Genomic DNA, 24,875 nt, shown 5'->3' with positions numbered 1-24,875 from the left:
AAATTGAAATAAATTTAAAAATAGGTGGGAATAGAAAAATATAGTTGTAAAAAAATTATAAATTATTGGAAAAAGAGGGATTGGAAAGGGGGTGGGGATGGAGGAGAGAGTTCATGATCTGAAATTGTTGAACTCAATGTTAAGTCCGGAAGACTGTAAAATGCCTAGTCGGAAGATGAGGTGCTGTTCCTCCAGTTTGTGTTGAGCTTCACTGGAACATTGCAGCAGGCCAAGGACGGACATGTGGGCTTGAGAGCAGGGTGGTGTGTTGAAATGGCAAGCGACAGGGAGGCCTGGGTCATGCTTGTGGACAGACGGAAGGTGTTCCGGTATTTCCGGGACCGGTCTACAAACAGGGTGAGGTCGGGGTTCTCCAGGGGGTTCTCCTTTAGACGGCCAGTGAGCTCGTCCCATACCTCTGGGGTGCAGTGGTGGGGTCCTCTCCCTCTGTGAGGAGTAGTTCTGCCGGGTTAGATCCGGTGTCGCGGATGATCTTAATGGAGCTGTCCTTTGGTAGAAGGACAGTCTCCCACTTAGCTTGTCTGATGTTTGATATCGAGTGGAGTTTGCCCGTATTCAACATCTCCACTAAAGTGTGGCGGTTATGTAGTATGATCTCGCCCGTCATTCCTGTGGGCTCGCTTGCCTGAACAGCCCAGGCTGCACAGTCTGGGGCTGCCAGTCAGTCACTGAACCCCATTGAAACCAGGGATCGCTTGGTTGAGTAGTAAGCGACCGGTTGTAGGGTGTCGCTGTGAGTTTGTGCAGCTACAGCATTGTAGGGAGGTGTCAGCTGTGGCTCAGTTCATAGCACCCTCACCTTTGAGTCAGAAGGTTGTGGGTTCATGTCCCACTCCAGGACTTTGAACAAAAAAAAAGTCAAGAACTGTGAATGTACTCGAAAGAGTTACAGCGTTGTAGGTATTGCCATCGTGGTGGCAATAGAGGTGGAAGGGCTTAGATGAATTTGCCAGCCCCAGGGGCTGGTGCGGACATTAACGCTGCTTTTAGTTTGGTGAAAACCTGCTCTTGGTCCCCGTCCCAGACAATGGGTGTTAGTGACGCTTCCCCCCCCCCCTTTAAAAGGTCATTTAAAGGGGCCGCCAGGGTGGAAAAGTTGGGAATAAAGTGTCTACAGTAATTAAACAACCCCATTACCTGGCGGACTCCTCTGATGTTAGTCGGTCGGGGCATGTTGCCAATGGCTTTGCTCCGGCTTACAGCTAAATCCTTAGTGCCCTGAGAGATTACCTGCCCCAAGTACTGGGCCTCCCTTTGTGCTACCTGGGCTTTTGTGGGGTTTGCTTTAAACCCGGCGAGCGCGAGGCGTTCGAGGAGGGCGACTAAGGCACCGGCACAGGCACAGGCACCGGCACAGGTACACCCTCTGTCCGTCTCAGACACCAGGAGGAGGTGGTCTACGTACTGAAAGACTGTTCTCCGAAACGGCCGTGGGTCCAGAAGGTCTAGGGCATTGTGCATTTCCCGGTGAAATATGGCAGGGCTGTTGTGAAAACCCTGCGGTAGCCGTGTCCAGGTGCACTGTCCGCCGTGTCCAGGTGCACTGTCCGCCGTGTCCAGGTGCACCGTCCGCCGTGTCCAGGTGCACTGTCCGCCGTGTCCAGGTGCACTGTCCGCCGTGTCCAGGTGCACTGTCCGCCGTGTCCAGATGCACTGTCCGCCGTGTCCGGGTGCACTGTCCGCCACCCACAGTAAAAGCCAATTTATCTTGGCAGCTCTCAGCTGGCAGGAGGGACCAGGAACCATTCGCGATACTCAGGACAGTAAAGACCCTGTGTTGTGGTTTGAGGTTGTTTAATATGGTCGCTGGGCTGGTGACGATGGGGTGGATTCTGGGGTGGGGGGGGGGGTGACCCTATTGAGGGCGGTATAATCGATGGTCAACCGGTTCGACCCGTCCGGTTTGCGGCCCGGCCAAGCTGGGGAGTTGGTTTCGCTCGCAGCCTCCCGCACTATGCCGCCTGCTTGGAGACCTTTCACAACCCCCCTCACCACAGCAATGGCCTCTGCATGTGTGGGGCACTGGCAGGAGGGTTTGTGCAGCGGTCCCGGGATGATCAGGGGTGGGATCTGGACCCTCCCGCAGTCAGGCTTCGTGGCTGCCCAAACCTCCGTAACTAGGGAACACATTGGTCCATGGACTGGGAAAACTTCCCCACTCCCGCATTAGTAATTGGACAGTGCCCGGGGGTCGGCTTTCCCTGCCTATGGAGGCGGTGTTAGGGAGCCACCCCCACCAGTCAAAGGATTTCTCCTGGGCAACTGCATGGAGGAGGCACACTTTGTCCTGAATGAAATGTACATCAGTCTCAATCCTCTGGTCCTTGTTAATGTAAAAACAAAATGTTTCATTAATGGCTGCACAGACTCCCCCCTGCAATGCTAGCAGGAAGTCCAGGGCCATACGGTTCTGGAGGACAACCTTGGAAAGGGACTGAGTTTCCAACTGCAGACTCTGGATGGCGTCAACAGCCTTATTCTCAATAAGTTCCATTGCAGCGGAAATATTAATAATGGCCTTTTCCAGCTCTGAGACCCCCAGACCTGGGATGAGGGCGCAGACAAATTTGTGGAATCCGGTGTTGCGGGTGACAAGCGGGTTCCTGGTTGATAGTTTATGACGCTTCACAGGCCGTAGATGGTTGTGGAGAGAGTGAATTGTAAGGCTCTTGACCCCAAAGGCCTCAGGGACAATATAGCCAATGGTGCAGGTGCCCACCCAATTGACAGGGAGGGTTTTGTATGCCCTGTTTCCACAAAGCCAGAATGAGCCATTGAGAACAAGGGTGGGGTACCAATAAGTGAAATTTTGGCAAAAGCTGAGCCAGTCCCAGACAAAAGAGGAGTTCGTCTGGTCATACCAGCGGACGTGGCAGGTCCGACCGAGCTGCAATGCTCGCAGGGCCAGAAAGTCGGTGCAACCAGACAGATTTTTGTAGTTGCAAGGCCCAAATCCTTCAGTGTAGTAGCCAGTAGAAGTCCAGGTGGATGTGGAATTATTTAAGGTGAGATTGTATGATTGTTGGCAATCACACCCACCCCCATTAAAGTATGTGAGTCTATCCTCAGATCTCAGGGCCTGCGAAAGATACACCACCTCATTGGCCTTACACAACCAGACTGATTGTGGAACCGGAATCGGCCCTCCCGGTAATTATAATCAGCAAGGTAGGCACAGGACTTTAATGGCATCTCGCCCACCCGAGTACTACCCTTGGTATAATTTCTCCTGACGCATAGCCAGGCCGGCCCCTTAACAACCACAAAGCTGGAATCCCGCCTCCAAATGGGTGCTTGATGGATGAGGGCCCCTGTATTACCTAAGGACCATGCGGAATCTGCGGGGAAAGCCAGAAAATGCATCTCAGAGGAGGAGGGGTTAACAGGAAAATGAGTACAAATTCAACATTTAGTCTGATTAACTTGCGAGGCTATGGCCTGCATTCGTTGAACCGCAGCGTTGGTAGTCCATGCCCCCGCAAAGACCACGCAGGACAGGATCCAAATCAGAGTCAACATCCTGACAGCTCGGTTAAAGTTCCTGCACAAGCACTTCCGTCCGAGGTCGGCGTCCGCTTGACGTGCGATGCGTGGATCCACAAGGGTCGTCCTTCAACCTTCACGGCCGTATGGGTGGTGAGCAGGACTTGGAAAGGTCCCTCCCATCGAGGTTCCAAACAGTTCTTTCTCCTGAAGGTCTTTACCAGGACTAGGTCCCCGGGCTGGTATTGATGGCAATCTTCAATGGTGGGCCTTTTCTGAGCTTTTGAGAGAATTAGTAAGCACTATACAGTATGTAATCATTCCCTCATCCATAGCGTGGATGTCCATTTCCCTAGCAGACAAAGGTGGGGCCACTGGGAGGCGCATAGGACATCCCATTACAACTTCATAAGGGGAAAGGGAGGTAGTACAGTTAGGGTGAGAGCGCATAGTCATGAGCGCCAAGGGTAGAGCTTCAGGCCATTTCAAACCGGTTTCTTCACATAATTTAGCTAATTTGTTTTTCAAAATACTGTTTTGTCTTTCCATCGCCCCAGTAGACTGGGGGTTGGTATGGGCAGGAAAGGTGATGGCTGCATTTTAAGGCCTTCAACAGTTCCTTTATCACCTTACCGATAAAATGAGGTCCATTAGCACTTGATAAAGTCTCTGGAATACCGAACCTGGGTATGTATTCACGCAACAATAATTTTACAACAAAAATAGCATCATTCCGTCGGGTGGGATACGCCTCCACCCATCGCAAGAACAAACATACTAGAACTAAAACATAATTATATCCCATACATTTAGGCATTTGTATAAAGTCCATTTGTAGGTGGACAAAAGGGCCCCATGGTTGGGGTCCTGTACCAGCATTCACTGTGGGCGTCTTGCCTGGGTTATGTCGTTGACAAAGCAGACATTGTGAAGCTATTTTAGCTGCCATAGCGAAAAACCCAGGCGCAAACCACATCTGCTGTCCCATTCTGTTCATCCCTCCTTTGCCCGCGTGGGAAAATGAATGTAACATGCGGGCAATCCAGGGCAGGAATGAAACAGGGGCAACTGCACGGCCATCAAAAGAAATCCAGAGGCCGTCAGAGCGTTGTGCGCACAATGCTTGAGTCCAACTGTTATGTTCACAGGTAGATGCCTGTGACTGCAAGTGAATAAGATCAGTTAGACTAGCTACAGGAGAAGGGGTTGCAGCCTGATAACAAAGGGGAACCACAGACCCAGTGAGACCGACTGTGCGGGCAGCACGGTCAGCTCTATCATTACCTTGAGAAACAAAATCATTGCCCTGCGTATGGGCAGAGCATTTAATAACAGCAAGGGAGGAGGGGACCTGGATAGTCGTTAAAAGATTAGCGACGAGCTGCCCATGGCGGACGGGGGTTCCTGCTGATGCGAGGAATCCCCGGAGTTTCCAAAGCTGCCCAAAGTTATGTGTCACGCCGAAAGCATATCGAGAGTCAGTATAGATGTTGGCCGATTGTTTGGCAGCAAATATGCAGGCTCATATAAGGGTGAAAAGTTCAGCGGCCTGGGCGGAGCAGGACAGCGGGAGACGAGATGCTTCAATAACAGAGTAAGAGTCACAAATAGCAAAGCCAGTAAGTAAATTGCCGCTTGGTGATCGAGTAGAGGACAAAAAGAATGAGGTCGGGATTTAACAGAGGATGATCCTGCAGATCTAGGTGAGGTAGAGTGGAGTGCTGGACAATAGTGGAGCAATCATGAGGCTCACCGTCTTCCTCCGTGGGTAACAGGGTAGCGGGGTTGAGAGTGGTGCATCGTACAATAGTCAATGAGGGATCCCCTAAATGGGCTGTTTCATAGCGGGTGACGCGGGCAGTGATAAGGTGTTGGGTAGCCAAACGGTTAAGGAGAGCCGCGACTGCGTGGGGAACATGTAGAACAACAGGGTACCCAAGGGTAAAGGACTGGGCGGCGACGACAGTGAGGTAGGCTGCCGCAATGGATCGAATACAGGAGGGATAACCGCACGCAGCAGGATCTAAGCGAGTACTGTAATAAGCAACCGGTCGCTGGGCATCCCCATGGGACTGGGTAAGCACCCACTGTGAAAAGCCGCAACGTTCGTGAACATCAAGGCGAAAAGGTTTAGTATAATCTGGAAGGCCCAGGGCGGGGGCAGAAATAAGGGCTGTCTTGAGAGCTGCAAAAGCGGCTTGGGAGTCCGACTCCCAAGCGAGGTCCTCAGGAGCTGAAGGGAGGGCGAGATCCTGTAAGGGTCTAGTGAGCTCCGCATAATTAGGGATCCACTGTCAACAATACCCCGTCATGCCGAGAAAATGAGTCAGATCCTTTTTAGCGCAGGGGAGGGGAAGGGAGATAATGCTGTCAGCACGGCATTTGGATAGGAGTCGAGCGGGGCCATCAAGAACATGGCCCAAATACTCAACATGGGATCAGCAAAACTGTAACTTTTCACAGGAGGCCTTATGGCCTTTACAGGCTAAGGCTTTCAAAAGGGTAAGGGAGTCGTCGAGACAAGTCTGCTCAGACGGGGAGCAAAGAAGCAAGTCATCGACGTACTGGAGGAGAGTAGAACCTCCGGGGAAGGAGACATCGGTGAGATCAGCCTGAAGGGCACGGGAAAGAATGGTCAGGCTCTCCGTATACCCCTGGGGCAACCAAGCCCATGTAAACTGAGTACCGTAAAAGTTGAAGGCAAAGAGAAACTGAGAGTCAGGGTGTATGGGTATGGAGAAAAAGGCTCCACAGAGGTCAACGACAGTATAACAAGTGGAGTTAGGGGGAACACAGGTAAGTATGGTTAGCCGGGTTGGCCACTACTGGATAGGCCGGGATCACACTAGCATTTACTGCCCGCAAGTCCTGGACAAACCACCAGGTATTCTTGCCTGGCTTCCGCACAGGGAGTATAGGAGTGTTGCAGGGACTAACAGTGGGAATAACAACACCGGAGTTTAAAAGGTCTTGGAGGACAGGCTTTATGCCTTCCATCGCTTCGGGATTAAGAGGGTATTAAGCCTTCTGAGGGAGGGGTTTAGAGGGATCCAAACACACCCGAAAAGGTTCTGCTGATAATACCTGACCAACATCATTAGGACCCTTTGCCCACAAGGTATCGGGGATAGTTATCAAGGCATCAAGGGAATCAGTGATTACACTACCTAGAGCATGGTGCTGAAAATAGACAGGATACTCAAAGGGCAAAGAGGGAAAAAATTGGATAGCCTGATCATAGACATTCAGGTAACCATCCATCAATTCCACAGATGATTAGGGATCTGTGCACTGAAGGCGGTACACCATAGGACCAAGGTCCCTGGCCTGATATCCAATGGAGACACAGAGGGTAACATGAGGCGCAACATCCCGGGCATGAAAAAGTGGTTGGGCAGCTGGAGGAAGGGACACGGAGCCAGCAACTCCTTCAGGTCCGACGCAAAGGGAAGATATAGAAAGAACATAGCACTCACCCAAATGGCCTGTTACCTCACGGGCATACCGATGATCCAAGCAGGCAGAGTAGTGCGCTGTACAGTGAAGATCCCGAAGCCAGTGTTGCAGGGCCGGGTGGATGGCTATCGCGGCAGAAACACGGCGATCGGTCAGAAGCCAGGGTAGCACAGTCTTGAGTTTATTGGTTAAATCACAATGTCCGAAATTCCACCACTAAACGTGAGGATGATGCGAAGTTTCTTCTTGTAGAAGGCCGATGACTGTGGAGTAAGTAGACTCGGGAACTTGAAGGGTGACTGAATTATTAGAACAGTCTAAAGTGCAACCGAGTTTGCAGAGGAGATCATGACCCAAAAGATTGACCGAGACGTCGGCCCCGTGGAGGAATCGATGGGATCCTTTTCTTCCGTTCAGGTCAAAGGGCACTTCTTCAGAAATTGGTAGTGAAAGCGGTTCTCCCGAGACCCCAACAACGGAAATGGAATTGCTAGAAGGGGTGACATCAGGAGCCTCGACAGGCTGACGGGTAGAATAAGTTGCTCCAGTATCGATAAGGAAATTCAAGAGACGGCCATTTACAGACAAAGGGATAGTGGATTCCTCAACGGTAATGAGAGGTAAAAGGGTGTGGGAACTTTATTGCACCGTACCCCCAAATGGAGTAGCTACCAAGTAGGGGATCGTTTGAGGGGCAGGGACCGGCGCCTGCGGCGGAACTGCAGGTGGCCGAGGGCAGGTATGGGCCCAATGACCCTCCTGGCCACAGTTAAAACAATTTAAGCGGCCACCCTCTCTTGGTCCTGCCTGGCAGCCTCTCCCACTTCCTGGCCGTCGATTCCCCTGGGCACCCCGGTGCCAATTAGGCTGCCACATATTCCGAAGCCACATAACAGGTTGGGGTTGGCAGTTATAAAAGTTGGGCAGCTGAGAGGCTAATTGAGGGGCAGTGTAAAATACAGGGGCCGGTGCCAGCGCGGGCGCTGCGAGTGGAGCTGCAGGTGGAGGCGCAGTGGCGGAGGCGTCGCCACTGGAGGCGCTGCTACTGGTGCTGCTGGATCGTCTAACATTGGGGCCATCATTCCTTTCTTTGGGGGTTTCTGGCATCGGTTCAATTGGCGCTCACAGTGTTGGAGGGTGCTAATGATTTCTTGAAGATTATCCTTACCTTCCCACCCAATGCGAGTAAGGCATCATTTCTTAAGGCTTTCTTAAGATCAGGCTGCAATCCCTGTACAAGAGCATTAACAAGAGCCGGAACAGAATCCTGAGGATTAACACCAGAACATTTTTAAAAGATGTTACAGAATCGTTCAACATAATCGCAAACATCCTGGTCGGGCTTTTGCACTGTGCTGTGGATTTTATGCCAATCAACTACGTCAGGAGAAGCCTTCCGCACGGCTGCACAAATGCGCTGCCAGAGTTGTGTCTCCTGATCCGCAGTAAGAGGGTCAGGGCCAGGCGGCCAGTCACAATTTTCCTGAATTGGTCGCCAACACTGGGCACCCAGACAAGTATCAAGAACCATTTCTATATCATCACAATTGGGGTTATGACATTTACGGAGAATTTCGAGTTTCTGTATAAACTTCTCAACCCCCTCTTTAGGGTCGGGGGTGGATTCAACAATCGCTTGTAATTTGGAAGGTGTCCAGGGACGGTAGACTTGCATCTGACCTCCTGCAGGATTAGGGTGTGCTCTCATTGGTAGCTGCAATGGGGTGCCGGAGAGCGAAGGGTCGGTTGGGAGGGCTGGATCCAAGTTCCGTCTCCGTTGGGAGCAGGATCGGGTTCGTACACCAGTAGTACTATCAGGTTCTGGCCGCCCCCAGGAGGCGGTAGAGTCGGCAGGGCAGCTGCAGCCGGGGGTGGAACCTGTTCATGATCATCATAAGGAGGAGGGGACTGGTAGACACCGATGGCTGAGCTCATCATCAGACGACAGAGGCGCTAGGGGCTGCGCGGTTTACTGCGCGACCAGGATCCTGGATTTCTCTTTATGATCAATTTGCTTTTGCTTTTTCTCACATTCCTGACTCCTTTTCCTCGACTCATCAGCCCGTCTCTGCGTTTCGTCCTTCCACTGGACATACGCAGGCCAACCCACCTTCTTCTTACCCGACTTCTCTACCTCCCTTAAAACATATGCTAAGCGTTCAATTCTATCCCAATTAAAAGTTCCATCTGGTGGGAAGCTCTCTCCCTTACCTTGGGTCCACTTAACCCATTCAGAAATATATTGGACACTTTCAGGTCCATAATGGACATACATATAAGCATTTGGGGTTCCCCTTGAAGGGGGAACCTGAGGTTTCTTTGATGCCATTTTCTATCTAATAAGAAAAAACAAAAGGCCAGTCCTTGGCGGGTCCTCGACCCCCAATTTACTACTGAGGTACTTTCACCAATCAGTCCACTCACACGCTCAAGGGGTCCCAGACCCTGAGCCGCAAACACGCACACTCAGTACACTCAGTACCAACTCCAGAGGCTCCAAACCCGAGTATACACCAAAACTAAATCTAAACTCCAGGGGCTCCGACCCCGAGTACACACTAAACCTAAACTCCAAGGGCTCCAACCCCGAGTATACACTAAAACGAAATCTAAACTCCAGGGGCTCTAACCCCGAGTACACTCTAAAACTAAACTTCAGGGCTCCAACCCTGAGTATATTCTGGCCAAAGTGGTCCTGGACCACAACTAATCTCCTAAACACTTAAATAGATGACTTACCCTAAGAGTCAGCCACAGGCAGGCGAAGGCAGATCGCAGGTCAACGAACCCCAGAAGCCCAAATCGGGCTGCCGTGGACTGAGGAGCCCTTGAACCACGAGGTCCTAACACTGGCGCTCCATGACCCAACCCTAGGGGCTAGTCATCTCGGTGGGACCTCCAAGAAACTGTCGGAGATTAATCACACCAAGGCATCATTAATACATAGAATCCCCATTTATTACTTGTGCACAAGGGAGAACAATACAACCAGAGCTATTGTACCGTCTCGTAGCAGAATACACACAGATCTGTTAAAAGCATTTTTACAGCCAATCAATAAATTTTGCACAAACCTATCCACTTATTTGCATAAGTTAACTGACCAATCCACAGAGTAGTAAATTTTCGTTCCCAGCACAACAGATGTTGCGCTTACACAAATGCTTATCACGATCCCGATTACATTCGGCCTGAGAAAGAACAAAATGGAATGTCTCAGGGCTCATCCTACAACTGTGGTCAGACAAGATGGTATTGTTCTCAAGGTTGCAGTATTTTTCTCTCAGGCCTAGGCATATAATTCAATTTCCCCATTAACCCTTTTAGCACTAAATAGGTTCCCTATAATTGCCTTGGCCACCACACTTTGAAGAGGTTATCAGAAGGTAATTTAGAATCTTGACTTTCCCGCTTTCTTCTCAGTTATCGTCCAACGCCTCATTCGACTACAGGTTCAACACCGTCTGAATTATTGATGAAACACCGCCTACGGTTAAGCCAGACATTTCCAAATTTAGAGGAGAAGGTAGAGCGGAATCAGAGTAATCAAAAATTGAACCACGGTATATACAGCAAAGCTCGTACATTCAGTGTAAATGACAGGGTATTCTATTCGTGCAAAGTTTAGGATGTAAACCTTGTTGGGTCCTTGGAACCATTCAACTTTCCTGACATTAATTGGGATAGACATAGTGTTAAGGGCTTGGATGGAGTGGATTTCTTGAAATGTGTACAGGAGAACTTTTTAGGTCAAGATGTAGAGGGTCCAACAAGGGACGCCGCAGTGCTGGACCTAATTCTGGGGAATGAAGCCAGACAGGTGGCTGAGGTGGTGGTTGGGGGAGCATTTTAGTGATAGCGACCACAACATGGTGCAGTTTAAGTTTTATGGACAAAGAAATAGACAAGTTGTAAAAAAATGTTTTGGATTGGGGGAGAGTGGATTTTAGTAAAATAAGGCAGGACCTGGCCAAGGTAAACTGGGAACAGCTACTTGTGGGGAAATCTACAGAGGAGCAGTGGGGGCGTTCAAAAAGGAAATGGGGAGGGTACAGGCTCAACATGTTCCCTCCAGGGTGATAGGAAGGAGTAACAAGCCCAGAGAACCATGGATGACCAGAGATATTCAAGTTACGATGAGAAGGAAAAGACTTGCCTTTAGCAGGTACAAGGGAAGCAAATTAGTGGAGTACAGACAGTGCAGGGTGGAGCTTAAGAAAGCAATTAGGAGAGCAAAGAGTGGATATGAGAAAGCTCTGGCTGGTAAAAGTAGGGAAAATCCCAAGATATTCTATAAGTATATCAATGGAAAGAGGATAACCAGGGAAAGAGTAGGGCCCATAAGGGACCAAGGGGGCAATCTATGGATGGAGCCAGATGACATCACTAGAGTTTTGAATGAATACTTCATATCCGTCTTCACCCAAGAGAATGAGGATGAAGGTGTCGAACTCGGGGAGGGAGACTGCCAGGTTCTTAAGCAAATTGATATAGGTACTGGCTTAAAAGTGGACAAATCTCCAGATCCAGATGATTTGTATCCCAGACTGCTGAGGGAGGCAAGGGAGGAGATCGCAGGGACTCTGACCCAAATTTTTAATTCCTCTCTGGCCACGGGGGAGGTACCAGAGGACTGGAGAACAGCTAATGTGGTTCCGCTATTTAAGAAGGGTTGTAGAGATAAGCCAGGGAACTACAGGCCAGTGAGTCTCACGTCGGTGGTAGGGAAACTATTGGAGAAAATTCTGAAGGAGAGAATCTATCTCCACTTGGAGAGGCAAGGTTTGATCAGGGATAGTCAGCATGGCTTTGCCAGAGGGAGGTCATGCCTAACAAATCTGATTGAATTTTTTGAGGAGGTGACCAGGTGCGTAGATGAGGGTAGTGCAGTTGATGTAGTTTATATGGATTTCAGCAAAGCCTTTGACAAGGTCCCACATGGGAGATTTATAAAGAAGGCAAATGCACATGGGATACAGGGTAATTTGATAAGGTGCAGGAGACAGAGGGTGATGACAGAAGGATGCTTTAGTGACTGGAAGCCAGCGTCCAGTGGCGTACCACAGGGATCTGTGCTAGGTCCCCTATTATTTGTCATTTATATAAACGACATAGATGACTATGTGGGGGGTAGGATTAGTAAGTTTGCGGGTGACACAAAGATTGGCTGGGTGGTTAACAGTGAAGTTGAGTGTCTTGGGCAACAGGAAGATATAGACGGGATGGTCAAATGGGCAAATAAGTGGCAGATGGAATTTAACCCTGAAAAGTGTGAGGTGATACACTTTGGAAGGAGTAACTTGACAAGGAAGTATTCAATGAACGGCATGGCACTAGGAAGTTCTGAGGAACAAAGGGACCTTGGCGTGTGTGTCCATAGATCTCTGAAGGCAGAGGGGCATGTTAGTGGGGTGGTGAAAAAGGCATAAAGGACACTTGCCTTTATCAATCGAGGCATAGATTACAAAAGTAGGGAGGTCATGTTGGAGTTGTATAGAACCTTGGTGAGACCACAGCTGGAGTACTGTGTGCAGTTCTGGTCACCACATTATAGGAAGGATGTGATTGTATTGGAAGGGGTGCAGAGGAGATTCACTAGGATGTTGCCTGGGATGAAACATTTAAGTTATGAAGAGGGGTTGGATAGACTTGGGTTGTATTTGCTGGAGCAGAGAAGACTGAGGGGCGACCTGATCGAGGTGTACAAGTTTATGAGGGGCATGGGCAGGGTGGATAGGGAGCAGCTGTTCCCTTAGTTGAAGGGTCAGTCATGAGGGGACATAAGTTCAAGGTGAGGGGCAGGAGGTTTAGGGGAGATGTGGGGAAAAACGTTTTTACCCAGAGGGTGGTGACGGTCTGGGATGTGCTGCCTGGGCGGGTGGTGGAGGCGGGTTGCCTCACATCCTTTAAAAAGTACCTTGATGAGCACTTGGCACATCATAACATTCAAGGCTACGGGCCAAGTGCTGGTAAATGGGATTAGGTAGGTAGGTCAGGTGTTTCTCAGATGTCGGTGCAGACTTGATGGGCCGAAGGGCCTCTTCTGCACTCTGTGATTCTGTGACTGTCTCAGAGACTGGTCCATTTTCTTTCCAAGTGTAAGTGGAAGTTAAAATCGTTCATGAGCATGTAGATCATATTCGTGCTAGAGAGACATTCCAACAACCAACTATTCCGCCTGTGATTAATGTCGAACCGTCAATTCCTGAGGTGACAGATTGACTTAGAATAGACATGCCCGATGTGTCTGTACAGTTGCTAAACCCAGAAACTGACTTGTACTGCAGTTCCAAATGCTGTCGATCCTGTTGAGGAACCTCACGTGGTAGAGTTATGCTGCTCTAGCCATATAAGGAGAGCAGCTCAGAGGCACTATCTTTAATTACATGAAGTTGTATATATGTGTATGTTGTTGGACATTCAAATATTTCCCTGGAAATAGAAATTGTAAAAAACTGAAGGTTTTTTCCTATCCTGCTATCCTGCTATTAGGGGTCGCGTGATGTTCTGGGAGGCTCCAACCAATGAGCCTAAGTGTGGGCAATCTGGGGGTGGGGCTTCCTGATGAGAGTCCTGATCGAACATGTAGCACCTGAAAAGCTCTCCTTAATAAAGTTTACCTGTTCCTTGTTGAAACCTGTCCGCTCCATCGAGTCATTACAATTCTATTTGCCACTTTTCTGCCCAGCTGGCCAGTCCATTGATGTCTTTCTGCAGTCTACAGCTGTTTTCCTCACTATCAACCACTTGGCCAATTTTTGCGTCATCTGCAAACTTCTTAGTCATATTTAGGTTTTAAATCATTGATATATACCATGAACAGAGTGGGACCTAGTACTGAGCCCTGTGGAACCCCACCTGAAACAGCCTTCTAGCCACAAAACCAGTTGTTGACCATTACTCTTTGCTTCCTGCCGAGCCAATTTTGGACCCAACCTGCAACTTTCCCTTGGATCCCATGAGCTTCTGTTTTTCCAATCGGTCTGCCATTTGGAACCTTGTCAAAAGCTTTGCTAAAACCCATGTAAACTGCATCAAATACAGTAGCTTCATTGACCTTCCTAAATAAAATTCAATCAAGTTAGATAGACATGAATTTCCCTTAACAAATCCATGCCAACTGCTCTTAATTTCTGAATGATGATTTATACTGTCCCTCAGAATTTTTTCCAAAAATGTGCCCACGCCAAGCTTAGGCTAACAGAACTATAATATTTGAGATCTCCCTTTTTAAACAATTGTACAGCATTAGTATCCACCAGCACTGTAACTAGCCAGAGCAGATTGGAAAATTATGGTCTCTGCTATTTCCTTCTTTGCTTCTCTTAGTTTCTTTTATTCATTCATAAGAACATAAGAACTAGGAGCAGGAGTAGGCAATTCAGCCCCTCGAGCCTGCCCCACCATTCATTATAATCATGGCTGATCTCATTTCGGCCTCAACTCCAATTTCCCACCCTCTTCCCATAACCTTTCAACCCATTACTAATAAAAAATGTTTATCTCCTCCTTAAATTTATTCAGCGTCCCGGCATCCACTGAACTCTGAGGTAGTGAGTTCCACAGATTCACGTCCCTGTGAGAAAAGTACTTCCTCCTCATCTCTGATTTAAATCTACCACCCCTTAGCCTAAAACTATGGCCTCTCATTCTAAAATGCCCCACAAGGGGAAACATCCGCTCCATGTCTACTTTGTTTATCCCCTTTAGCATCTTATATACCTCATGGGATGTGAGTGTCATTGGCTAGGCCAGCATTTATTGCCCATCCCTAATTGCCCTTGAGAAGGAGGTGGTGAGCTGCCTTCTTGAACTGCTGCAGTCCATGTGGTATCCTGGAAAACATTTCATCCAGTCTTAGTGACTTATCCACTTTTAAAGATGCTAAACTTCTTAACATTTCCTCACTCACTATGTTTATCCACTCAATATTTCCTTAACCACAACATCTGCATCATTTCCCCAATTTCACGAAAACAGACACAAAGTATTCATTAAGAAGCAAGCCCACACAAGCTACCTTTTCAGTCTCTAATAGTTATCCTCTTGCCGTTCATGTATTTTCGGTTTTCCATGATTTTACATGCCAAATTTTTTTCAATTCTTCTATTTTACTTCCTTAATTTCCTTACTAATTTCACCCCTGCGCTCTCTAGGCTTTCTGTAGTATTGAGCATACATTAACACCCGCACATTTGGATTGTGGAATTCTCCACATTTGCCTATATGTTTTGGTAGCTCTCAGGTTGATTGTTTAATGACTCCAGTAATTTCTCCTGCACTGAGTACCACATTCTTCAGCACAGAAAGGGCCCAATCTAACCCTCCAAACATCAGTTTCTTCTCTCCCTGCTCCTGTGCTTTATGAATCATTCTCCTTTAATTCACTGGCTAACCTGTACAGGCTGCATATTTCCGACATGGTGCTAAGAGTGAGTAATACTGCATCTTCTGGAGGCCTTCCCTCACCCTTTTCCATTGATCCCAAATTCAAGTTATCTGTCTGATCCAGAGAAAGAAAAGAGGCACAGATTAAGATGCATCTTGGATGGCAAACACCATGGCAGGCTACACTCAACAATAGGCTGGATACATTTTCCGTATTCATTAGGGTGCAGTGAGTGAGGGAATAAGACATGCCCTCTTCATCAGAGTAAGGACATTACCTGATCACACAGATGGTCCAGGCTTTATTCAACATAAAGTGCTGCCTGTCAAGTTGCTGCCAATTTATTGATGACCTATGCTTTCATACATTATGTTAATTGCTGACCTTGCAGAGCTTTTCTCCAATAAAGCACATATTCCAGCTACAACTTCCAGTTTTCACACTGGCACTGTGAATGTGCTATTTCAAATTACAATATCTCAAGACTACTTTTTTGTTGGATTCACATTTGGGAAGTTTTGACTTTGACCTAATCCATGGTGAAATCTGCCATAAAGCAGTGTTGCAAAGTTACCATCTTTTCAGCAGCCAGCTCTGTCCATGCTGCTGATTTCAGACCAACACCAAGGTACTGTTATGATCACATCAAAATGTAAATTCAATTATCTTTATTGAAAATACTTTTGTTATTTGAAGACCATAAGACCATAAAACATAGGAGTAGAAGTAGGCCATCAGGCCAATCTAGCTTGCTCTGCCATTCAATGAGATCATGGCTGATCTGATAATCTTCAACTCCATTTTCATGCCTTTTCCCCATAACCCTTGATTCCCTTACTGATTAAAAACCTGTCTATCTCAGCCTTGAATATATTTAACGACCCAGCCTCAACAGTCCTCTATGGTAAAGAATTCCACAGATTCACTACCCTCCAGTAGAAGAAATTCCTCCTCATCTTTGTCTCAAATGGGTGATCCCTTACTCTGAGGTTATGCCCTCTGGCCCTAGACTCTACCACAAGAGGAAACAACCTCTCAGCATCTGTCAAGGCCCTTAAGAATCTTATATGTTTCAATAAGGTTCCCTCTCATTCTTCTAAACTCCAATTAATACAGGCCCAACCAACTCAACCTCTCCCCATAAGAAAATCCCTTCATACCTGGGATCAATCTAGTGAACCTTCTCTGGACTGCCTCCAATGCGAGTATATCTTTCCTTAGTTAAGAGGACCAAAACTGTTCACAGTATTCTAGGTGTGCTCTAACTAGTGCCTTGTATAATTTTGGTAAGACTTCCTTATTTTTATATTCCATTCCCTTTGAAATAAAGGCCAACATTCCATTTGCATTCCCTATTACCTGCTCAACTTGTATGCTAGCTTTTTGGGATTCATGCATGAAGACCCCCAAACCCCACTGTGCTGCAGCTTTCTGCAGTCTTTCTCCATTTAAGTAATATTCAGCTCTTCTATTCTTCCTGCCAAAGTGCATAACCTCACATGTTCCCACATTATATTCCATCTGCCAAGTTTTTGCCTACTCACTTAACCTTTCTATATCCCTCTGTAGACTCTTGTGTCATCCTCACCACTTACCTTCCCACCTATTTTTGTGTCATCTGTAAACTTGGCGATAGTACATTCACTTCCCTCATCCAAGTCATTAATATATATTGTAAATAATTGTGGCCCCAGCACTGATCCCTGTGGTACTCCACTAGTTACAAGTTGCCATCCTGAAAATGCCCCCCTTATCCCAACTCTCTGTCTCCTATTAGTTAGCCAATCCTCTATCCATGCTAATATACTACCCCCAACACCATGGGCTCATATTTTATTAAGTGGCCTTATGTGCGGTACCTTATCAAACACCTTTTGGAAATCCACATATATTACATCTACTGGTTCCCATTTATCTATCCTGCTTGTTACCTCCTCAAAGAATTCTAATAAATTTGTCAGGCATGATTTCCCCTTCATGAAGCCATGCTGACTCTGCTTGATTATATTATGTATTTCTAAATGCTCTGTTATTAAATTCTTTATAATAGACACTAACATTTTCCCAATGACAGATGTCAACCTGTTTTCTGTCTCCCTCCCTTTTTGAATAAGGGCGTTACATTGGAAGTTTTGCAATCCTCTGGAACTTTTCCAGAATCTAAGGATTCTTGGAAGATTACTATTAGTGCATCCACCATTTGTGTAGCTACTTCCTTTAATATCCTAGGATGCAACCCATCAGGTCCAGGTGGCTTTAGCCCCATTAGCTTCCCTAGTACTTTTTCTCTAGTGATAGTTATTATATTTATTTCCTCTCCCCCTGCCTTTTGCCCTTTGATCATTTAGTATTTTTGGAATGCTATTAGCGTCTGCTACCATGAAGACTGATGTAAAGTGTTTATTCAACTCCTCTGCCATCTCCTGGTTCCCCATTATTATTTCCCCAACCTCATTCTCTAAGGGGCCTATGTTCACTTTGGCCTTTCTCTTCCTATTTATATATTTAAAGAAACTCTTACTGTCCGTTTTTCTATTACTTGCTCGTTTACCCTCAAATTTTATTTTCTCCCTCTTTATTACTTTTTGGTCATCTTTTGTTAGTTTTTAAAACTTTTCCAATCCTCTGGTTTACCACTAATCTTTGCCACATTGTATGTTTTTTCTTTCAATTTGACATTATCCTTAACTTCCTTGGTTAATCATAGTTGGTTTATCCCCTTCCTAGATTCCTTCTTTCTCACTGGGATATATCTTTGTTGTGAGTCATGAACTACCTTCTTAAATGTCTGCCATTGTTCATCAACCATCTTTTCTGCTAAACTCCTTTCCCAGTCCACTTCAGCCAACTCTGCCCTCATTCCTTTGTAACTACCCTTATTTAAGTTTAGCATAGTTGATTCCAACCAAAGTTTATCTCTCTCAAACTGAATGCTAAATTCAACCATGTTATGGCCATTGTTTCCTAGGGGATCTTTGACTCAGAAATTACTTATTAAACCTACCTCATTTCATATTACCAGATCCAAAATAGCCTGATCCCTGGTTGGATCCATAACATATTGTTCTAGGAAACTGTCCCAAATGCACTCTATGAATTCTTGCTCGTGGCTACCTCTGCCAATTTGATTTTCCCAATCTGCATGAAGATTAAAGTCACCCATGATTAATGTACTGCCTTTTTTACATGCCCTCATTATCTCCTGATTTATTCTCTGTCCTACAGTATTGCTGCTGTCAGGGGGCCTATAAACTACTCCTACCAGTGTCTTCTCCCCTTAGTTATTTCTTACCTCCACCCAAATGGATTTTACAACTTCCGATCCAAGATCATTCCTTGCTATCGTACTTATTCCATCTTGTACTAACAAAGCTACCCCACCACCCTTTCCTTCCTGCCTGTCCTTTCAAAATGTCACAACCCCCTGAATATTTAGTTCCCAGCTTTGATCTCCTTGTAACCATGTCTCCGTAATGGCTATAAGATCATACCCATTAACCTCTATTTGTGCCGTTAATTCATTTATTTTGTTCTGAATACTAGTGCATTTAAGTAAAGAGCCATTAATTTTACCTCTTTGTCATATTTTCCCCCTTTGACCCTATTTGCTGTTCTTTTTAATGTTTGTACACTCTGAGCATTCATGTCGCATTACCTAAATAGCTGCCCTGCAATGCTGCCTTATCCTTTTCGTTTGTAAGCCTACATATCCCCTCTCCGGAAATCCGCCCTTTCCCCTGCTTTTTAGTTTAAAGCCCTCTCTACAGCCCTAGTTATTTGATCATGAACACTCTGGTGCAGACTTTGTCCCCCTGGCAGCAGCATTAGCTGCAATCACTACACACATCACTGGTTTCAAATGCTGATTTTTGCCCTCCTTCCAGGTAATGTGACCAGGATCTGGAGCTCATTTACTGTATTCTGTAATGTGTTTGCGATGAGATTTGTTCTGAGCAAGGCTGCAATTTGAACATGTCACGGGTTGGACTTTGAAAGTTTAGATGCTGGTGGACCTGCTGTGGTTTTCCAGTATTTTCTGTTATTATTTAAAATACATGTTGGAGACATCATTAAACAAAGTGTAGAAAGAGACAGACTGATTAATGTGAAGTTCAGAATAATTGTACCAGAATAAACAATATCACAAAAAGATTTCAACAATTTTCTCTTATGTTATATCATTAGGTTAGCAATTGCTAAACTTTATTCAGCATTATCTGTCCTGTTTGTGTAAGTTTAAATCTGTAAATTAGTGAACACTTTGACAGAGAGACTGAGAAGAAATGGTGATTATTCAAACAGACATGAGCAGTTGTTCAATAACTTTTCAATGGTGTGAAATTGGATTTTGGCGATAGGACAAAACAGGTGATTGTGAATCATTATCCTGACTTCAATAGGGAGTAAAACAAGCTTCTGATTCACTAGTGTCTGTATTTCACTATTACTAAAGATCAAGTTCTCCCCATTGTTGCATAGCAACCAATCAGTGCAAAATATTTGAGCAACTTTCACTGAGAACTCTTGCTCACTGGGATTTCAATGGATTCAGGTGACCAGTTACACAAAAGAGGTTTCACCATTAACAGGAGGAGGAGACTCTAATCATGTCTCCCAGGCAGGTGGTCTTTGCTGGATCAGAATTTAGATCCCAGAAACAAAGGGGGCCATGTTCCAATACAGCACTAGACATGTTCCAGTGAAATGTACACTCCATAACAAGTTACATCTGTTAGAATTTCATACATAAGAGGACAGAGCAGCAATTAGTGAGTGAATCAGTTTCAAATTGAAGAAGGTGCATCTCTCCTCACCGCTCCTGAACATCCTCCATACACCTTATCTGTGTTTAACACACAGTCGATAAGGGAGTGGACTAAGAGTAATTCCATATTTGGCTTCCGTGTAGCTTGGTCTTGGTTCATTTTCTGGGAGACGGAATGTGAAATGCTGGAACATGGACGTGAAGAACAGGAAGAGTTCGGTCTTTGCCAGCTGTTCCCCCAGGCACACACGGCGACCTGCCGGGGTAGGAGCAACAGGAGTTAGAGTCAGCAGGAGAGAGGCTGGAAGGTCACTGCGGAGTCAACACTAATTGAACAGCAACTGTTTCCCTCATAGTCTTAAATACCCAATGTCACTCTGGCAGCATTCCCACAGCTTCTAATCTCTCACAGGGTCACTTTCAATGTTTTTCAACCTTAAGAAAATGTTACGTTACTTCATTCCATTTCAATCAATATAAAGTTAACTCTTTAGAAACTGGATTGACCCTAGGAGCTTTAGGACCTGACAGTAATTTAGATTTTAATTTATGCAATCCTCTTTGAGGACAAGGGAGAGACTAAGACCCCAAACCCTACAGAGAGATGTGGCTGGACATCCATTATTAATCCACAGCTGTATATTTTAGTACATCTAATAATTCCTTGAATTTTACATTACCTGCAGAGAATGGGATGAAGGCTTCAGGTTTCACAAACCTCCCCTCCAAGTCAAGGAAGTGACCCGGATTAAACTGATGTGGAGTCGACCAAATGTTCTCATCAAACAGGGCGGAGAAAAGGTTTGGAATGATCACTGTTCCCTATAAGGTATTTAAATAATGAGACATATTAGCCAAGAATCTATTTGTAATCGGCGATCAGAACAATAAGGTGGAGCCCAATACTTGTATTTAGAGAGTGGGTTATTAATCCTTCTGGGTTGAGGACCATAGTCCCTTGTCCCAGATGCTTATCTCTCATGTCATGGACAGATGGCATTCAAACCACACCCCATGCGATCAAGACCACTGCTGGCACCTTAGTTTCCTGAACACTCAGGTATCTGTTTCCAGCTCAGACCCAGAAGTGTTTACAGATTCCCAACGATACACGAGGAGGCCTCTTTTAAACTTCACATCTACCTTTTCCCTGCAGATCATGAGCAATGCCATGGGAGATCTATCAGGATAATTGAAAGCAGCTGAGGGCTTCTTGTGCCAGGAGCTGGCTACCTACCCCAGTAACAGAACTGGTTTCAGATGAACTCAGCTCTTTAAGCAATATGGAGCAGTCATGCTACCTCATAATCTTCATCTTTCCTATTATTAAGACGTCAATATAACAGTCAATGTTCATAATTAACAATTATAATTGGGGAGGAGTTGTGCGTTCAGAGAGGGACAGGTCTTCGGGGTGGAGTAGGGAGCTACATATCCAAGATTAATTCCAGACTGTACCTTAGGGATTGTGTATCCCATGACCTCTGTATCTCTGTATGTTTGATGAGGAAGTGAAATCGGAGCAATATTCCCAAAGCGTTGGGTTTCATGGATAACAGCATTAGTGTACGGCATTTCCTCACAGTCTTCCAATGCCACCTTTCTCTCCTTCCCAACTACTCTGTCAATCTCTTCATGGACTTTAGCTGCAGAAGCAAAAGAACAAATTTTGAATATTCATTGAAAGAAAGAGCTTGCATTTATTTAATACTTTTCACAACCTAAAGATGTTCCCAAGAGGTACCCCACCAAAAAAGTACTTTTTGAAGTGTAATCACTGTTGTAATGCAGGAAATCCAGCAGTTTGTGCACAGCAAGCTTGCACAAACATCCATGAGATAAATACCATCTTAGTGAATAGCAAATGAAGGATTCCAAACCCGTCTTACTGATCATAGGGTCATTGCAGTCAGTGTGATGGCAGAAAATATACAATTATTTCACTACTTCCAAATGCACTTCCTAACGCTTTTCTCTTCCCTCCTTCATTTGTCACTGGTGCTCTCCTTCCCCACGCCTCCATCTCAGTTCACACTGGCAGGTCCCTCCTCCCCTATCCCACAGTCCATAATAGCCTCCATAGCCCTGTCAGCTATTTGAGTCTGATTTATACTTACACTGCAGATCTGGCTGTAGCACCATGAAGAGCAGGGCCCAGCGCAGGGTGGTGGAGGTGGTCTCTGTACCAGCCGCAAAGAGGTCATAAGCTGTTCCTAACAAATTGTTCTCTAGAAAACTCGTCTTGGGGTCGTTCTTCATCTAAAATGCAGTTAAAAAATAAATCAGTGATAATATATAGAATCATGGAATGAGACAGCACAGAAATAAATCGTTTGATTCATCAACCTATGCCATTTTCATTGATAGAACAATCCAACTAGTTCCATTGCTTAGCTCTTTTCCCATTGCTCTGTAATGTTTTTCCCTTCAACAATTTGCCCAATTTCCTGTTAAAAGTTACTATTAAATCTGCTTCCACCCACCTTTCAGGCAATCCATTCACATCACTACAATTAGCTGTGTTTAAAAAGGCTCATATCGCCACTGATGCCGATCTCTTAATATTTGTAAACTGGCTACTGATCCTTCTGCAACAGGAAACTGTGAGTTACTTTATCAAAACTTCTCGTGCTTTAGAACACCGCTATCTAATCTAATTTTATCCTTCTCTGCTCCAAGGAGATCAACCCAGCTTTTCCAATCTCTCCACAAAACTGAAGTCCCTCGGCCCTGGTACCATGCTGATAAATTTCTTCTGCACTTTTCTAATGTCTTGACATTCTTCCTAAAGTGCGATGCCCAGAACTGAACTCAATACGATAGCCTAACCAGTGTTTTATAAGGATTTAGCATATTATAGAATTATATAGTGCAGAGGAACACCATGGCTGGAATTGTCCCAGGTTTGCACTAAGTGCAGTAGCAGGCATGAAAAATCGCTTTACCCGCTGGCCGCAATAACGGGCTTTCGCATGCGCCATCCCCTTCCCGCCTCATTAAGTATGCAGCCACAGGAAACATACCATCTTGCTGCCGGGCGATCTCCAATTTTCCCACCACGTCATTACCTCGCCACTTCCTCACGCCAGGCGCCATATTTAGACTGCAGCCATGACCACAGTTCTCAATGCTTGCAGCCCAGGACTGATCCAGTGTAAGACAAGGCCTCAAAAGCCAAGAAGAGTGCAGCCCCCAATTCAGTGACATATCCCTGGATGCCTTCTGGACACTGTGGAGGCCCGCCATGATGCCCTCTACCCCCACTCTGGCCGCGGGAGGCCCATCAGTCTCACCACTCTGGCTTGGGTGTTGGTGCCAGTGGCGGTCAGTGCCAATGCTGCACCCAAGAGGTCAGCCATCCAGTGCAGACATCAGATGAATGATCTCAACTGTGCCACCAGAGTAAGGCAACCGCCTGATCACTCTAAACTCACACGCTCGTAAGGCCATCACACATTCACTGACATCTCACTCACTGCCAGCTCAAAGGACATCACCACTCACTCTCTCACACACACCCTCACATCTCCATCTGGCTTCATTGCCTCTGGAGACTGTCTCCTCAGTCCTCAGTGAGGCCACTTGCACAGATCAATTTGTGTTCTCGCACACACCCTGAGATAACCCCCTTCTCCAGTACAGCCCTCACCCTGCAGCCTCTTCTCTTGCCTGAGGCCATTTCTCCCCCTACCCCAAGCAAGCCCTAGCCCTGCAGCTGTTGAAAAGCCACCCCCCTCCCCCTCATTACAGCTGGTCTGGTAGATAGAGAATTGCCCATGAGCCCCCCTAAAAGTGATGTGATGCTGCCTGTGAAGCATGGTGCTGAAGACCACAAGTGCTGCCCAAAGCAAGGTTGACGAGCAGACCTCAAAGTCCTGAGCGAAGTCCAGTTATTGCGGCCGGCAGGTAAAGCAATTTTTCACGCCCGCTCCTGCACTTAGTGCAAACCTGGGACAATTCCACCCATGGTGTTCCTCTGCGCTATATAATTCTATAATATGCTAAATCCTTATAAAACACTGGTCACTTATTGTACAGCTGTGAAACACATTGGCGTGATGCCCAGATGATCCAGTGTGGGGCAATGATCCCAAGAGCAGGGCGTATAAAAGATGCTAATGTATTACAATTAGGTTCCCGACAGGTGGAGTGAACGATCACAAACTGGTTTCACTACGGTATAAATCCAATTTTTGGCCTTCTCGCCATATTGTCTGCTCGTGCCCGCCATGACACTCGCCACCAACGGCACCGGACGATTCCACCCCATGTCCATGTCAGTGCCGGCACTCTGGAAGAGATTCAAATAGCCCGACTCCCTTGTTTTTCTTCCCATGCTCCCTGATTTTTTTTTTCCTTTTCAATCCAATTAAATTTTGAAACTAACTGTTGGATCTGCTTTGACCATCTTTTCAGATAATCTATTCCACATCGTAACAACTTGCTGCATAATACAATTTTCTCTCATCTTCACGCTGGCTTTTTGATAATTAATATAAATCTGTGAATGCTTCTAGTGGAAACAGTTTTTCCCGATCTACTCTCTCAAAATAGTCATGATTTTTAAATATATAGAGCTTCTGATTCTTTCTGTCAACTTAAATCAAATGGATACTTCCCATTGCAGCTTTTATAATGAAATGATATTTTCTTTTACGTTGGGGTGTGGGTTTGAGACTGTCTTACAGAGGAAATGAAGGCCTTCCAAATATCACGTGCGATACTGCAGCTCCAGTTTCTTTGTATTTTTTCACAGAATCA

At 46.2% G+C, this 24,875-nt stretch overlaps 1 protein-coding gene across 4 annotated transcripts in view; it reads right to left on the bottom strand.

Annotated features, from left to right (window-relative positions):
• Positions 1-24,875, bottom strand: part of LOC144684626 (cytochrome P450 2D6-like) — a 46,562-nt gene that overhangs the window by 2,105 nt on the left and 19,582 nt on the right. The window contains exons 6-9 of one of the 4 annotated variants that reach the window (XM_078548650.1): positions 22,232-22,373; positions 21,573-21,760; positions 20,795-20,936; positions 6,680-7,223 (exon numbers count right to left, since the gene is read on the bottom strand). In XM_078548650.1, the coding sequence (XP_078404776.1) occupies positions 7,177-7,223; positions 20,795-20,936; positions 21,573-21,760; positions 22,232-22,373 (519 nt within the window). In that variant the 3' untranslated portion in view covers positions 6,680-7,176. Of the gene's footprint in view, positions 1-6,679; positions 7,224-9,916; positions 10,448-19,449; positions 20,371-20,794; positions 20,937-21,572; positions 21,761-22,231; positions 22,374-24,875 lie in introns of those variants that run through there. The other 3 variants (XM_078548651.1, XM_078548649.1, XM_078548652.1) reach the window with 3 other exon arrangements.

Source organism: Cetorhinus maximus, chromosome 9 (assembly GCF_964194155.1).
Source record: "Cetorhinus maximus chromosome 9, sCetMax3.hap1.1, whole genome shotgun sequence".
In the NCBI taxonomy this organism is placed as follows: Eukaryota; Metazoa; Chordata; class Chondrichthyes; order Lamniformes; family Cetorhinidae; genus Cetorhinus; species Cetorhinus maximus.
The sequence above is the reverse complement of the archived record's forward strand: the minus strand, read 5'-3'. Positions and strand labels throughout refer to the sequence as shown.